This window comes from Magnolia sinica, chromosome 10 (genome assembly GCF_029962835.1).
Source record: "Magnolia sinica isolate HGM2019 chromosome 10, MsV1, whole genome shotgun sequence".
NCBI lineage: Eukaryota > Viridiplantae > Streptophyta > Magnoliopsida > Magnoliales > Magnoliaceae > Magnolia > Magnolia sinica.
Window position 1 is genome coordinate 889,237 of NC_080582.1, and position 14,421 is coordinate 903,657.

Genomic DNA, 14,421 nt, shown 5'->3' on the forward strand with positions numbered 1-14,421 from the left:
GCTACATCTAGAGGGATGGGGTTGAAACTCTTCAACCAAAGTTCCACAGTGATGATAACCCAACCTAAATTAAGAAAATCTCTAATTTTGAATTTAATGGGTAAGAACAAGTCACTGATATGTAGAAAGTTTTTAGCACTAAATTATATAACCTCATCCATAATAGATAAGTGTTAAGCATTACGAAAGAGGGTTGAGTCTTAGAACTCTTAATGAAATCCAATCTATAAGGATAAGTGTCTTATAGTAAGGGAGACACTGGAAGGATTTCACCTATATGAACGTAGAGATGGTCCCGTCTCTCATGAGAGTTAAGAGTTTTTCTCTCTAGATCGTTCACGAATTAGGACAAGCAATGGCCATTAATTGTGCTGAGCAAGATTGTAGGAACTCTAACAAACACAGCGAATATGTGTGTGGTTTCTCCGACTCTTTTATCTAGGAATAACTGGTTCAACACTACGGCTACCAGTCATTTTGACAGATTTTTGAGATACTTACACTAAAGAAAGATTAAAATCGAAAGATATCTTTCTTTATGCATATAAGCTAATTATTCTGGCAGAATTGTTTAACCGAAAAAAAAATATATGTTATAAAAAAATCAAGTGGGGGATTGTTGCAAAAAAATATTGATTTTAATAAAATATATTTTAATAATAAAAAATAATATATGATATATTATTTTTTGTTTTGAAAAAATACAGTTTTATGGGTTTTTAGGAATAGTCCCACATGGGAAAGGGATGGACCTTGCATGTTCCAGTGCGTAGCAGTGGAACACCCGCGGGCGCGCTCGCGCTCGGGCTCGGGCTCAAGCACGGGCATGGGCACAGACACGGGCTCGGGCTCGGTCTCGGTCTCGGTCACAGGCTCTAGCTCGGGCTCGGTGTAAGGGCGTGGGCATGTGAGCCAGTGTGGCTGTAGAGGCACTAGTGGCGCACTTTGTACTTCGCATGTCCGCATCGTGTCGTAGAGGGTCGCTCCTTCGCGACCTTGAGCGAACCGAAGCGAGACGTGTGCGAGTCGCGGTGTGACTAAGTGGCTATGGTGGGTGGCTAGTTAGTAGAGAGACTAAAGGACTGAGAGAGAGATATCTCAGTATAAATCAGTATAAATAGAGGGACTGAAAAGACTGTTGCCTCACAACAGTTAGCATGCAGTAGATTAATGGCCCATGCACAATAATAAAAAAACGGTTAGTTTTCCAACAGCTAGAAATAACTTAATGAAATTTAAGTCTTTGGACCATAACCCCCTAGCCACCATAGCCTATAAAAGGAGGGCCTGGATGAGTTTCCAAAAATCTCAACTCATTCCAAACAAACCCATACGAACCGAGACACCCTCTCCACTCATATATTATAGTGTTCTAGTATTTCCAGCAACATAGCAAGGCTTGAACCTTAACTTGAAGAATAGACCGGCGGTGTGGTCTTGGATCAGATAAATCATTCCGGATTGCAAGATATGTCCGATTTAAGGTTCGATGGTCTGGATCACTTCTGTCGTTGACCGGACCTTTTCTGATCCATCTTGGCCATGTAACTGTCCACAACCCCCTCTACATCATTCACCTCCTTTTAACTTGAAGGCAAGCTACGTTGATGTGACAGATCAGGTCCATCCTCTGTCAATTCAGACCATGCAAATGGTTGTGGCAGCTACCGTTCATGGCCATGGTTTACAATTCAGCAAAAATAAGATCCCAAAGAGCAGGCTTGGATTTTAAATGATTGATAAAGTGAATTATAGTCACCACATTCTAAATACGTATGTGGGCCTGGCTATTTGAGTCAAGGCATCTTCACTGCGAGGATTGCATAGTGAGTGGCTCCGAACGCACACGTGTAACTTTGTGTGCATGTATTGAGTGGCGAAAGAAGGTGCACAGAACAAATGCATGCATGCAAGCACAAATATAATCTTATTTCATACATTTCATTCATGCACATTTTAAGGCATAAACCAGAGAATGAGGCAGATCCAAAGCTTTAGTAGCCCCCACCGTAGAAAACATCGGGAAGATCGATGCCCACTTTCGAAACCTTCCCAAGCCCCACCATGATGGTTTTTTATCGAAATCCAACCTCTTCAAAAGTTAACAAAGACATTAAAGAAGGGAAAAAGCAAATATCAGCTTGATCAAAAACTTTTGTGTCCTTTAGAAGTTTTTAACGGTGGTATCACTCTCTTACCCTAAAATGATCTCTCCCAGTGGATGGACGGTCTGGAAACAAAACTTGGTGATGTCACTTCAGTATCAGTCTCGCTATTCAACCTATCTGTAGCCAATCCGCGCCAGGAAATAGCATTGAACCATTAAATGCTTTCAAGTGGGCCCCAACTTTTATGCCAATGAATTACGACCACATCCCTTCGGTAACGATGTACCTACTAAAGCGTTAAGTAGCTAATCCGCACCCGTACAGTCTCGATATACTGCCCCACCGACCACGTTCTTATCTTGGGCGGGATGTGCGGTAAACATTTAATATAATTTCCTATCTTCTTGTGCACCGACATTAAGCTATGAAAAACAAAATAATAATAATAATAATAAATGAATGGCCCATTAAAAAGAGCATCTCAGCTGATCTTTAGCCTACTTCTTTTAGCCTGTTGAGGGCCCACAGAGCTTATGCCTAAGTTTTGGTTCACAGGTGTGGCCTTGAAAGAACTTGATCTGGCTCATGCCCGGCCTACATGCTCTTGTGCTTTCAGATCAAATTTTGCATGGTAGAGCACGACATGTTTTCTAGACATGATGTACGGTTTAGATCAACAGAATGGGCTAAGGAAATTTATACAAGTAGCTAGGACCCATCTCTTGTAATGCTGCAGTAGCACTAGGGCATTCATGTTTTATTAAATGAGTTACCATTTTGTTACTTGTAGTCCTTGGTCCTCGCACCCTTTATTTAATTCTATTTTATTTATTGTTATTTTCTTTTGGAGAAATGTGTGAGCCAACCAGTTGTAACTTTGACTATACCGTTTAAAACCACTGGTTTCACACGCATTCACCTGGGTTGGATATTTCACTTTGCTTTGGTACTTGTAAATTAAAATTAGATAAGAAATAAAATACACTAGTAGGGTACCGAATTTCCAAGTCCCATGTGTAGAAACTGTTTCTTTAAGTACTGGATTCCTATAACGGAATTTGTTTGTAGGCTACAACCTATGCCAAGTCACCACCGTTTTAAAGATGGTGGTTTCATCAGCCGAATTTGCATGGTTTAATATAATTGGGACCGTTCAAATCGTTGAGTTGTGGATGGAGGGTTCACTACTGAATCGAATCCCAACTCATGACTTGTGATTTGAAAGCACCGAACTCTCAACACCTGATCACTATTCCTTCAACGGTTGGACTGGGGCAACTTTCCAATTTAAGGATAGTGGTCTCATCCATGGCACTCGCATAGTAATACATAATTTCACCGGTTCAAATTACAGACTCAATTATGAATGGATGATACCTTAAGAACTATATATATATATATATATATATATATATATATATATATATATATATAAGATTTTATTGCATATCAAACGGAAGCACAAGGCTATTGAGAGCTAGAACTAGTTTGGACAGGGCCAATGGCAAAGTAAGCAAATGGAGAGATCAACAACCCAAGAGGAATAGACCTCCCGCAGGTGGCCTAAACTTGCTCTTCAGAAACATGTGGCCCTTGATGGTGGAGGGGAGGGATTCCTTGAATCGGAAGATCAACGCCAATTGAGACTCGCTCCCCAATCTAGCTAGCCCACCGCATTGGCTTCCATAGTAGGTCTAAGAGCATCTATCCTTCTCCTCGAGTACCAGAAGGCCTATATGAGTAGATAATGAGCACGTGATTTCCCACTTGCAATTTGAACCACTACTATCTTCCTTTTAACCATCCATTTGGCAATTATTACTTGGACGATTAAGATTGTTTTTCAGTGTAATTTTTGAGATATAATTCCGTCCCAAGAAATGCCCCACAACATGGATGGTCTAGGAGGAAGATGGGTCACCACTATTTTAAAATGGTGCGGCTTATGGTAGTGCCATACGGGAGAGGGTGGGTCAACAACACCACTGTGGCTCATCCACAATAGCTCAATCAAGATGGAAGTTTTCAATCATCCAGCCATCTTTCCCACTCATCCACTTTAAAGCGATCAATCTACGGTAGGATGGTTAGATTAAACTCTGGATATGATTTTCAATGTTAGTGCATGCACAGATAAAAACGGTAAGATCTACGGTGTAGATCGACTGCCCTGCCTACCATGTATTAGTCTTGTAAGTGAGACCCATCGGAAGTGATTTTTTTATTTTTTTTTTCAACAGGTGGTCTTCGTTTGCTGAGCGCACCTTGTGCAGAGCTCTGATGCCCTGCACAACTGATATATGGGCATTGGGTTGTGTCAGACTAGGCACGGCTAATTTGTCCTAGCTTGGGCCTTAGGTCCTAGGCGTGTGCTAATCTGGCCAAGCCCAAACCGACCCTTAGCCACCCCTACACACGTGTGTTGTACTCCTGCACAACAGATGTCATATAGGATTCTGGTAGAGCTGGGGACGAGATGACTCGACTCGTTCAGATCTAACTCAATCTGAGTCGAGTAGGTGAGTCGATCCAAATTGAGTAGAGTTCGTTTGATCCAAACTCAAACCGGGTCGAGTTCAGGTCACCCAGTAACTCAACTCGGATCAACCCTAAATCTAGCTCGGCATTGAGTCGACTCGATCTGAAACATGACTCGTGTGTCCGTATAAAACCTCAAATATGAGATATTGTGTAGTTGACGGAGAGGCTCCAATTCTGGCAGGTGCACATAGGTTTTGAGTTGTGATTTCAGTCTGTGGATACCTGCACCTAACCCGACTCTGTGCCGACTTGACCCAACTCGGTACTTGTGACCGGGTCGGACTCAGGCCGGATTAGTCCAGGCTAGACCCAGTCTCAGATCGGGTTAGGCATGCTAGACTGGGTACTGAGTTCAAGTCAGGTCTCTTTCAAAACAGGATTAAGTTGGGTCAGCCCTAATTCGGTCTAACTCAACTCGTTGCCCAGCTCTACCATTAATCCGGATTGTCCACAAAAATGTGTCCCGTGGTGGTTCAATGCTACTTCATAACTTCATATAAATTAGTTAATTTTTAATGATTTATTTGATGGCCACCAACCAGACAGTTACGATAGGCTCTGGGTTTGATTTTTTATCTACTGTGTCGGGTATCTGATTAGCAGGTCTGACCTAAGTCCATCCTGCTTTGAGCTGTGTTTGTGTTGACCCTTCAAGACTGTGGGTTGGATCTTGGCCAGAATGTGGACTCAGTTAGGATTGGCCCAAACATGATCCATCAGTGTTTGGTGAGTATCGTTTAGCGGCACTGGCCAAGACTAGAATTGCCAACGGGCTGATATATATCCAGACCATTTATTAATTAGGCCTGGGAACATATGATGGACCCCATCCATTGGCCTTCATAAACGGACCATTCTCTAGCTAAAGTTGGACCGTAATAGAAAGCCTAAAAAACCATATGCATGGGCCTTCATAAACGGACCTACTATTGACTTAAGATTTCGTTGAGTTTCTGAATTTTAGAACCCGGCCACATATTTTACTCTCCATTTCCTGGAGAAAGAATCAAGGTATTCCATAATAGTGAATTTTAGAACCCGGCCACATATTTTACTCTCCATTTCCTGGAGAAAGAATCAAGGTATTCCATAATAGTATGACCACCACCATTATCTTTATGATACAGGGTGTAACGGTGGTTGTGAGGGTGTAACGAATGTTATGGTCTCTCTCTCTCTCTCTCTCTCTCTCTCTCTCTCTCTCTCTCTCTCTCTATTGAAAATTTTAAATAAAAAAAAACTGAAAATTTTATACCAGTCCCGTAATGGGCCCATTCCAGGGCAGTTTATACAACCTTTAATGGGGGGCATAAGGAACCTTCACAGGTCATATTTATTTATTATTTTATTTTATTTTTCTCTAATGGTTGCCACTGTTAGCTTTTTATAAGGGTCGTTGTGACACACTAGTAATAACATCTTTTATGTTTGAACTACCTTTAATATTTTTTAGAACCTTTTTTATTGTTTCAGGCTTTAGAGAAAGTTTTAAGCAGTTCCTTCAACAGACAAACTAGATCATTGGGAAGCTGGAAAAATAGTTGGGAGACTGGTAAGCATATTTCTTATTTTTCTTTTTGTATTTTTATTTTTATGGAAATTACCTTATCTCAATGAAATTTAAAAGGGAAAAAAAAGGAAAATTAAATCTCTTCATTGTTGAGATTTTGATATGCAAGGTTAATCCCTACCTACTTTTTTTTTTTGTACATGTAGATTAAACCTGGATGAAACAAAAATCCATCATCCGTGGGATTACTAATCCCTGCCGATCTAGTACTAGATTTAAAAAAGAAAATAAAAAGTAAGAAAATTGTTGATGTCTTGAAAGGAACATGAAATGAAATATGAAACACTTGTTGGCATGATTGGATACGTGGATTCCGTTCGAAATCTGTAGATCATTTAATGATTACCCAAATGATAACTTCCACTGTCACAGTATAAAATAGGATTTTGAAAAAATGGAGATATGTTTGCATAGGAAGTGGAATTCTCAAATTCATTATATCTTTTATTTTTTTTTTTTCAATGAAACTGATATCTTTTATATATGGCAAAAAGATGCTTTACATTCTAACTACCCACATTTTGGGAACCTCTGAATTTCAGGGGAACCTATCATCAGCAGGGCCCGCCAGGGCCACCCCTATACAAGGAAAATCGAAAAAGAAAAATAACACAGACTGGGGACCATTCTGGACCCTTCTTCTAGCTCCTAGGCCTGCTCTGTCTAAGCAACATGAACCCCGAACTAGATCTAGGAGGTCCAGCTCACTAAGATAGAGGGCTGCCATTTGGTTTTCGCTCCCGCACACGCCAGACCATCTGCAGGGCCATTGCTCTCTCTCTCTCTCTCTCTCTCTTGATGAGCCGAATAGCCACATTTCCTCTACCCATGAGGGTCAAGATTCTGGCATACCAGGGACGCCACTTCCAAGAGGGCGCAGTCCTGCCCAAAATGACATCCACCACTATCTTCGAGTCCGACTTAATGACAATGTTGGAGAGGCCTCTGTTCAGAGACAGCAGAAGACCATCGTGCACCGCCCTCGGCTCCGTGCTATTGTTCGATCCTACTCCATAGCCTGACCCAAAGGCAATCCGGAACTCTCCTTTTTCGCCTCTAACAATCCGGCCTCCGCCAGACAGCCCCAGATTCCCCGTGGAGGAGCCAATTACATTTAGTTTGACCTAGCCTTTTTCAAGCCTGTTCCAGCGGATGATTTCTGTTCGCTTTGAACGGCAAGAGGGGTGGAGAGAGGGGGCCCGATTAAACAGAGAAGGGGCCCTGCCCTGATGCAGCAAGCCTGATAAAGCTGGATTTTAGAACAGAGAGGAAGTCCATACTTGGATATGTTTGCAATGCATCTGGTTGCGTTGCATGGCTGCTAGTCGAACTTAGCACCATTTCTAGCTCTCCAAAATTTCCACAGGATGAGGCAGGGGATAGCTTTTCGGGAGAGGACTGAATACCTACCAATAGCTGTCTGAACCTAGCTTCAATAGACTGTGCTTGCAGAAGGTTGATCCCGAACCTACACCCAAAATGCTCCCAGATTTTTCCAGCTAGCGCACCATCCAGAAACAGATGGTTGACAGATTCCGCTCTAGGCCTTGACGAACTCTCCTCACCACAGCAGTAGCATTTGGAAGTAAAAGGGATGCCTTTCGCTTGGATGTTGGAGTCCACCGGAATCGCATTCAGGAACAGCCTATAGAGGAAAATAGACATCTTGGGAGGGAGATTCACTTGACAAGACCATGACGTCCAGCTCCTGACGCTGGTTCTCTGCCTACAAAGCTCCCAGGCGGATTTCACCAAAAACTTCCTGGACCGATCTAGCGGCCAGATGCAACTATCACTTTCCTCTGACGTGGCAAAGCCCGCATTGAAGATGGAGTCGACTACCTCCGGAGAAGGGGGGAGCAGCCCAGTGGGGCCCAGGAAGTCTTTCACTTGTAGCGAATAGAGTTCGAGCGGCACCGACCTGAGTGACTTTGGCAGCAACGGGCCCAGCCCAATCTAGTTTTCGTTCCACAGGTTTATGGAACCCTGGCCAACCATCCACTGCACATTTTCCTCCACCAGCTGCAACAGAGCCCTGATTTTTGCCCACATAGGGGAGGCTGGATGGGGAGAGGAATCCCTGCGGATGGGAACCATATCCAATGGGTGTTTAGCCCTCATGAGCTGCACCAACGGACCATTATCTGAACCAAAACGCACATCCCACACCAATTTCAGCTTTAGATTGCATATTAGAGTAATTATTAGATTGCATATTAGAGTAATTATTAAGGTATTGAATCCATGTATCCAAACAACCCATCATGACAAGTAAAATGATTTCCATTTTTGCATAGATTTCATATATCCAAACACGCCCAAGAAGAACCGTGCAATCCTCTTTACACGTGGTTTTTTTTTTTTTTTTCAATCATATTGTGACAAGGAGCCTGGTAGGACTTGCGTGGGCCCGAGGATTTTCTTTTTCTTTTTCTTTCATACTTAGATGTAGGCCTTTCATCAGGTGGGCCCACTATGAACATGTCCTGGCACAATACTTGGGTCTGAGATTACCTACTACTTATCTAGCTAGGCCTGAAAGACCAACCCATTGAATAAGTGGATAAAAAATGTTGAGGGGATTGTTCAATGCTTTCAGTTCAAGCTTTATTGTCTGATCATTCAAACTGTAGACATGATGGGTCTGATTTGGGAGGGACCACATACTACAAAAATAATAATAATAATAATAATAATAATAATAATAATAATTACAAAAAAAAAGAAAAAATCCCTTAAAGTGGAGAAGTCCTAGACCCATGAGGAACGGATGTGAATTCATATTTGATGTAGAGCAGGTCGTGGACAGGTTCATGGCCAAGATGGATCAAAAAAGGCCCAGTCGACGACAGAAGTGATCCAGACTGTCAGACCTTAAATTGGGTGTATGTCGCAATCTGGAATGAGTTATTGGATGTAAAATATATGATCTTGGGGGTAGGACGAGCTACTTTAGCCATCCAACCCGGCTACACCGGGTTGAGGAAGCCGGATTTGCGAAATACGATCAGATCGACGGTGGTTTCCCTATTTTAATTCGGTTTTTACTATAAATAGTAAGTTTAAGTTTGATTATAACTCTTCATCTGTTGGGCTTTAGGAGTTGTGCCCCATGTGAAAAGTGCTTAGAATAATTAGGAGAACAGCTTGGTGAAGCCAAATAGGACACCTACTCTTCAACGGAGGGGATTGTTCAATGCTTTCAGCCTCTATACTTGTTTCTATGTTTCAGCCTTAGGCTTATGCGCTGCCATGCATGCCTCCCTTGACTTCCACAATTGGCTGCCATTTCTACGACCCTTTAAGTCCATGTATATGCTGCCATTGGATGGACTAGTGAATTGAATTGCGAATATCCAATTTATCAAGAGGGAACAGAACTAATGATGTTCTCAAGCATTCAAAATGAGGAAATAGACCTCAAATCGTAGTGACATTTCTTTCATGTCCAACTTGAAAATGGCAGAATTGCAATGTGGGGCATAGACTCTTAAAATGAATGCTGAGGAAAGAAACTGCAATTTGGTTGCTTTACTTTGTTAAGCGAATAATTGCAGTTCAATTTCACCATTCAAAAAAAAATAAAAAATAAAATAAAATAATTGCAATTCAAATTGGTTTCCCATCTCACATTCTTTGAAACTCAATGTAGATCTAACTGGCGTCCATTGGGGTTTTCTCGATGGTCCTCTTGCTAGTGCTGTGGCTGCACTTCTTGTCGTTTGCTTGGTCTAGCATTTCTATTTCCTTATATAATTTCCTGCAGGTAGCTTCGGCCCATTTTCACCTGCAAGCCTTGCCTAGCACTGGAGGTGTCCATTGAAACAAATAACCCTATTCATGCTCAAAGACTGGAAGCTACCAAGGCCCACTCTCACAATCGACAAGAATTCCATCCACAGGCAGCGTTCCCTAAATCATCATCCATTGGAAAAGATACCATGGGTAATACCACAACCGATCTGAGAGCATCTGATCTTTCTCCTCCATCTGATGATCAAGATGATGGGGAAGGAGATCAGAGAGATGTACCTTCCATGGTCATCAGTGCACCGTCCGATGATGGATATAATTGGAGGAAGTATGGGCAGAAACAGGTGAAAGGCAGTGAATTTCCCAGAAGCTATTACAAGTGCACGCATCCAAATTGCAGAAAAAGGTGGAACGCTCTCTAGAGGGCCACATTACGGAAATAATCTACAAGGGAGCCCATAACCATCCCAAGCCTCCACCAAATCACCGACTGGTTGTTGGGTCCTCTCACCCACCAGGTGACACAGACACTGCTGAGCAGCATGGTGCACATGCCGGTGGAGAGCCTATGTGGGCGGGTACGCAGAATGGAGCTGCCATTGCTGGTTTCGAAGGGAGGCATGATGGTGTGGAGACAGCATCACCTGCATCGGTGGCCACTGAATTCTACGACCGAGCTTCCTCTATGCCAGCACGAAATGGTCCTCAATTTGAATCTGCTGATGCCATAGACGTTTCATCCACCCTGTCCAATGATGAGGATGAGGATGATCGGGGGACGCATGGCAGCATTTCATTGGGTCATGATGAGAATGGTGATGAATCTGAGTCAAAAAGAAGGTTCCTACTATCTCTTAATAACTCTCTAAACTGTTTATATTATTAGGGGTTTTACAATTCTCGATCCAATACACATTTGGGGGCCACAAGTTGGGAGATTATGACCATGATATATGGGGCCCACAGATGATTGGTCACGCCCAAGTTAGGATCACTGAACCATGGGCCACATGTGTACAAGCTGAAACATGAGGATGCTATATCATACAATTCCTGCATCTCATAAACTAAGCAGTTGCATTGGGTTGTCTTTGACAATTGCAGGAAGTTAGATACTTCTGCAATGGAGATGAGTGGGGCGTCAAGAGCAGTTCGAGAACCAAGAGTTGTTGTCCAAACAACTAGTGAGGTCGACATCCTGGATGACGGGTATCGCTGGCGCAAGTATGGGCAGAAAGTCGTCAAAGGAAATCCAAATCCAAGGTACCTAAACTTTAAACAGCATCAGCTTCAAATTGAAAATGGTATTTTGTTTTGGAAAGTGTGGAAACCCCATTAGGTATGGAGTTGGAAGCAGCGTGTCTGTCAAAATGGCTTGAGGGCCAGTGGCAAGTCTGCTCAATACGAATATTGTAACTTCCAACGCACCAGCAATCCAATCCCAAAATAAAACTTTCAGTTTCAAACAAAAGCAACATCGCTCATTTGGGTTGTAACAAGGAGAAGTAATTTCTGTTGATATGTCTTTGGCATTAGTTTGAAACCTCACCCAACCTCATCAATCAGTGGTGTGTTTTCCAGTTGAACCCAGTGTCCAGTCGGATTTTGCTCTTCCCGTGCTGTGGCCTGAAATCAGTTGGGCTCGACATTGACTATGCTGTGGCCCAATTGTCCAGTCATCCAGGTGTCAAATGGCCACATGTACAAATGCGGACCACATATCAAGGTTTTTCATCCTCACACTTTTTCATACATGCCTGGCTGACCCATTCACCAACCAATGTGAATTTTTGGCCACAGCAGCACATATACATTGGGGCCCACCTGGTTAAAGACGTGGAAGACCGCAATCATGCACTTGCTATGATTTGTGTGGGAAGACTAGTCATTGCCTTTGTGGTATGAACTGAGGCCCTGGTATGTTGATGCAGGAGCTACTACAAGTGCACAAATGCAGGTTGCACAGTTAGGAAGCACGTGGAACGGGCCTCCCATGACCTCAAGTCGGTAATCACCACTTACGAAGGAAAACACAATCACGATGTTCCAGCTGCAAGGAACAGCAGCCACATCAGCTCCATGGCCTCTAGCGCTGCACCTGCTGCAGCTGCCCAAGCTCACATTGTCAGGCCAGAGCCATCTCAACCCCACAATGGCATGGCAAGGTTCGAAGGCCCCATACCTCTTGGCACATTTGGTCTGGCTGGAAGACAGCCATTGGTTCCCACACCCGGCTTCTCTTTCAGAATAATCAACAAGGCCTGGCCAGCCTGGCAATGGCTGGATTAGGACCTGGCCAAGGGAAGCCACCGTCTCTACCAATTCATTCATATATAGGGCAACAAAAGGCGACTGAACCGGGATTCATGATGCCAAAAGGAGAACCTAAGGAGGAGCCCATGTTACAATCCAGCCATCCTGTCGCGAACGGGTCATCCATTTATCATCAGATCATGAGCAGGCTGCCTTTAGGGCATCAGCTGTAAATAACAAAAGAAGAGGGATTTTCTTGTTGTATATGCTAGAAATTTTACTGTAATAATTTCTTCTACATCTGATATTTAAAAATACATTTGTTGTTTCGAGCAACATCATCTTGTGACTTGTAGGAACATGCACATGTTTAATATTACTTGAAAAGGTTACATGTAATGCTGGAGCTGGCTAAGGCTACTTGGCAGTGTATGCGAATCTTAGAAGTATTCATTTCTGAGTGAATAAACAAGAAAAAACAGAAGCAGCTTGTTGTAGCTTTTACACTTGCTGCTAATTGGAGATAATGACCGGAGTATAATCAAAACCTGCCACAGCCTGCAGAACTTCAAAGCCAGTCAAGCAGTCCACCAATGCCGGCAGCTCAGCTTCATCAACTGAGCAATGGAACGGGCATGTCTGCCAGATGCTGGCACTGGCCTTTCTCCTTCCAGCATTTGGACTGGTGCTGAAAAATTTTCTGGCTCCCATCGTCCGAGTTGGTAAGTCCGGTTCCATCCTCATTTAAGCACACTTGTGTCTTCTCCTGCAACCTCAGGTGACGAATCCGGCACACTACTAAAGAATGTCCAAGACCCGATGATATAGATACAGGCTCAAAACTTATGTCGACCGGCAGCATTTTTTACCCTTTGATGGCTCTCCCAACTGACCATATATGTTGCTTCCACCATTCAATAGCGTACCATCACCTGAGAAAAAATAAATCTATATGCATCATATGTTCATGCATACAAAAGCATATACATACCGTGTCAATTGAATAAAAAATGATCAAACTAAGACATTTACATCATGACAAAGACGTTTACATCTTAACATGGATTTATATGAAGCTTTGATGAGAGATGCCAAGACGGAATTTGAATTAAAAAAATAGATCAATCTACCTAACCACACAACACACGCATTGTTCAATAGAGACAATAAAACATAAGGTAGCATAAAAAAAATCAAATCCAACCATACTTACTATATGGTGCATGCATTTTCAAATAGATGACGAACAGAGTTGAATCAAGAATCACAAGTAGATCAGATCCAATCCAGCCATGCATGTGCGGATAACCATGTAACAAGAACACAGCTATTTTAGAAACTGTGCTGCATTTGAAATGTATTGATGACTTGTGGACATGCCTCAATGCATTAAACTAGCTTTTAGGCTTAACTAATAATATTATTTTTTGGACTTCTTTTTTGTACAAGAATCACAATATACTGCAGTAACATAAAATTGGAACATGGACATGTCAATCAATACAACTACCGGGAGTTGTGAAATCTAATACCCCATATTTGTGTCCGACGCCAGAACCTCTTGTGGTTGATTCCAAGTTACAATATAACATAAGTGTAGATGCATTCATACTTACAATATTGCACCATGCTGCATCGGTATATGGCATATGGACATAGTGGGCATGTCTTATAGAGTTCCAGGAGTTGAATATATGTGACTTAATTGCCAGAAATGAAAGAGAGCAGGAATTGCAACAAAAGGTAGTGGGACCTTGAGTGGTTGAAGTGGGCCAGCACCTTAAAAGTAGGAATTCATGCAGCTACTATAAATTTATGGCATTCCTTTGAGTTGAAATAAAGCAATCAATTGCAGGTTATTGGATTAACCAGGGGAGTTGCGAAATCTAATACCCTGGATTTGTGTCAGACACCGCTGGAACCTCTTGGTTGGTTCCAATTTCCAATATATAACATGGGCATACATGCATCTGTGAATGCAGATGCATTCAGATCTACAATATTGCACTATTCTACATGGTATATGGCATATGGACATGGTGGGGCATGTCTTATAGTGTTCCAGGAGATGAATATATGTGACTCATTACCAGAAATGAAAGAAAGCAGGAATTGCAACAAAAGGTAGTGGGACCATGAATGGTTGAAGTGGGTCAGCACCTTGAAAGTAAGGATTCATGCAGCTACTATAAATTT

General features: G+C 42.5%; 2 protein-coding genes across 17 annotated transcripts in view; one reads left to right on the forward strand and one right to left on the reverse strand.

Moving 5' to 3' along the window:
* LOC131257684 (putative disease resistance RPP13-like protein 3) overlaps positions 1-14,421 on the reverse strand; it is an 88,425-nt gene that overhangs the window by 32,322 nt on the left and 41,682 nt on the right. For 7 of the 16 annotated variants that reach the window (XR_009177543.1, XR_009177544.1, XM_058258481.1 and 4 more), the window contains one exon: positions 12,576-13,157. The exons of 2 other annotated variants lie outside the window; for them this stretch is intronic. The gene's annotated coding sequence lies outside the window, so the exon portion shown is untranslated. Of the gene's footprint in view, positions 1-12,575; positions 13,174-14,421 lie in introns of those variants that run through there. 7 more of the 16 variants (XM_058258491.1, XM_058258490.1, XM_058258488.1 and 4 more) reach the window with 2 other exon arrangements.
* On the forward strand, positions 10,133-12,624 carry LOC131257689 (probable WRKY transcription factor 2). The gene is given in 5 exon segments (XM_058258505.1): positions 10,133-10,368; positions 10,371-10,812; positions 11,077-11,235; positions 11,904-12,217; positions 12,220-12,624. Coding segments are annotated over 5 exon segments (1,362 nt in total). The 5' UTR covers positions 10,133-10,160; the 3' UTR covers positions 12,459-12,624.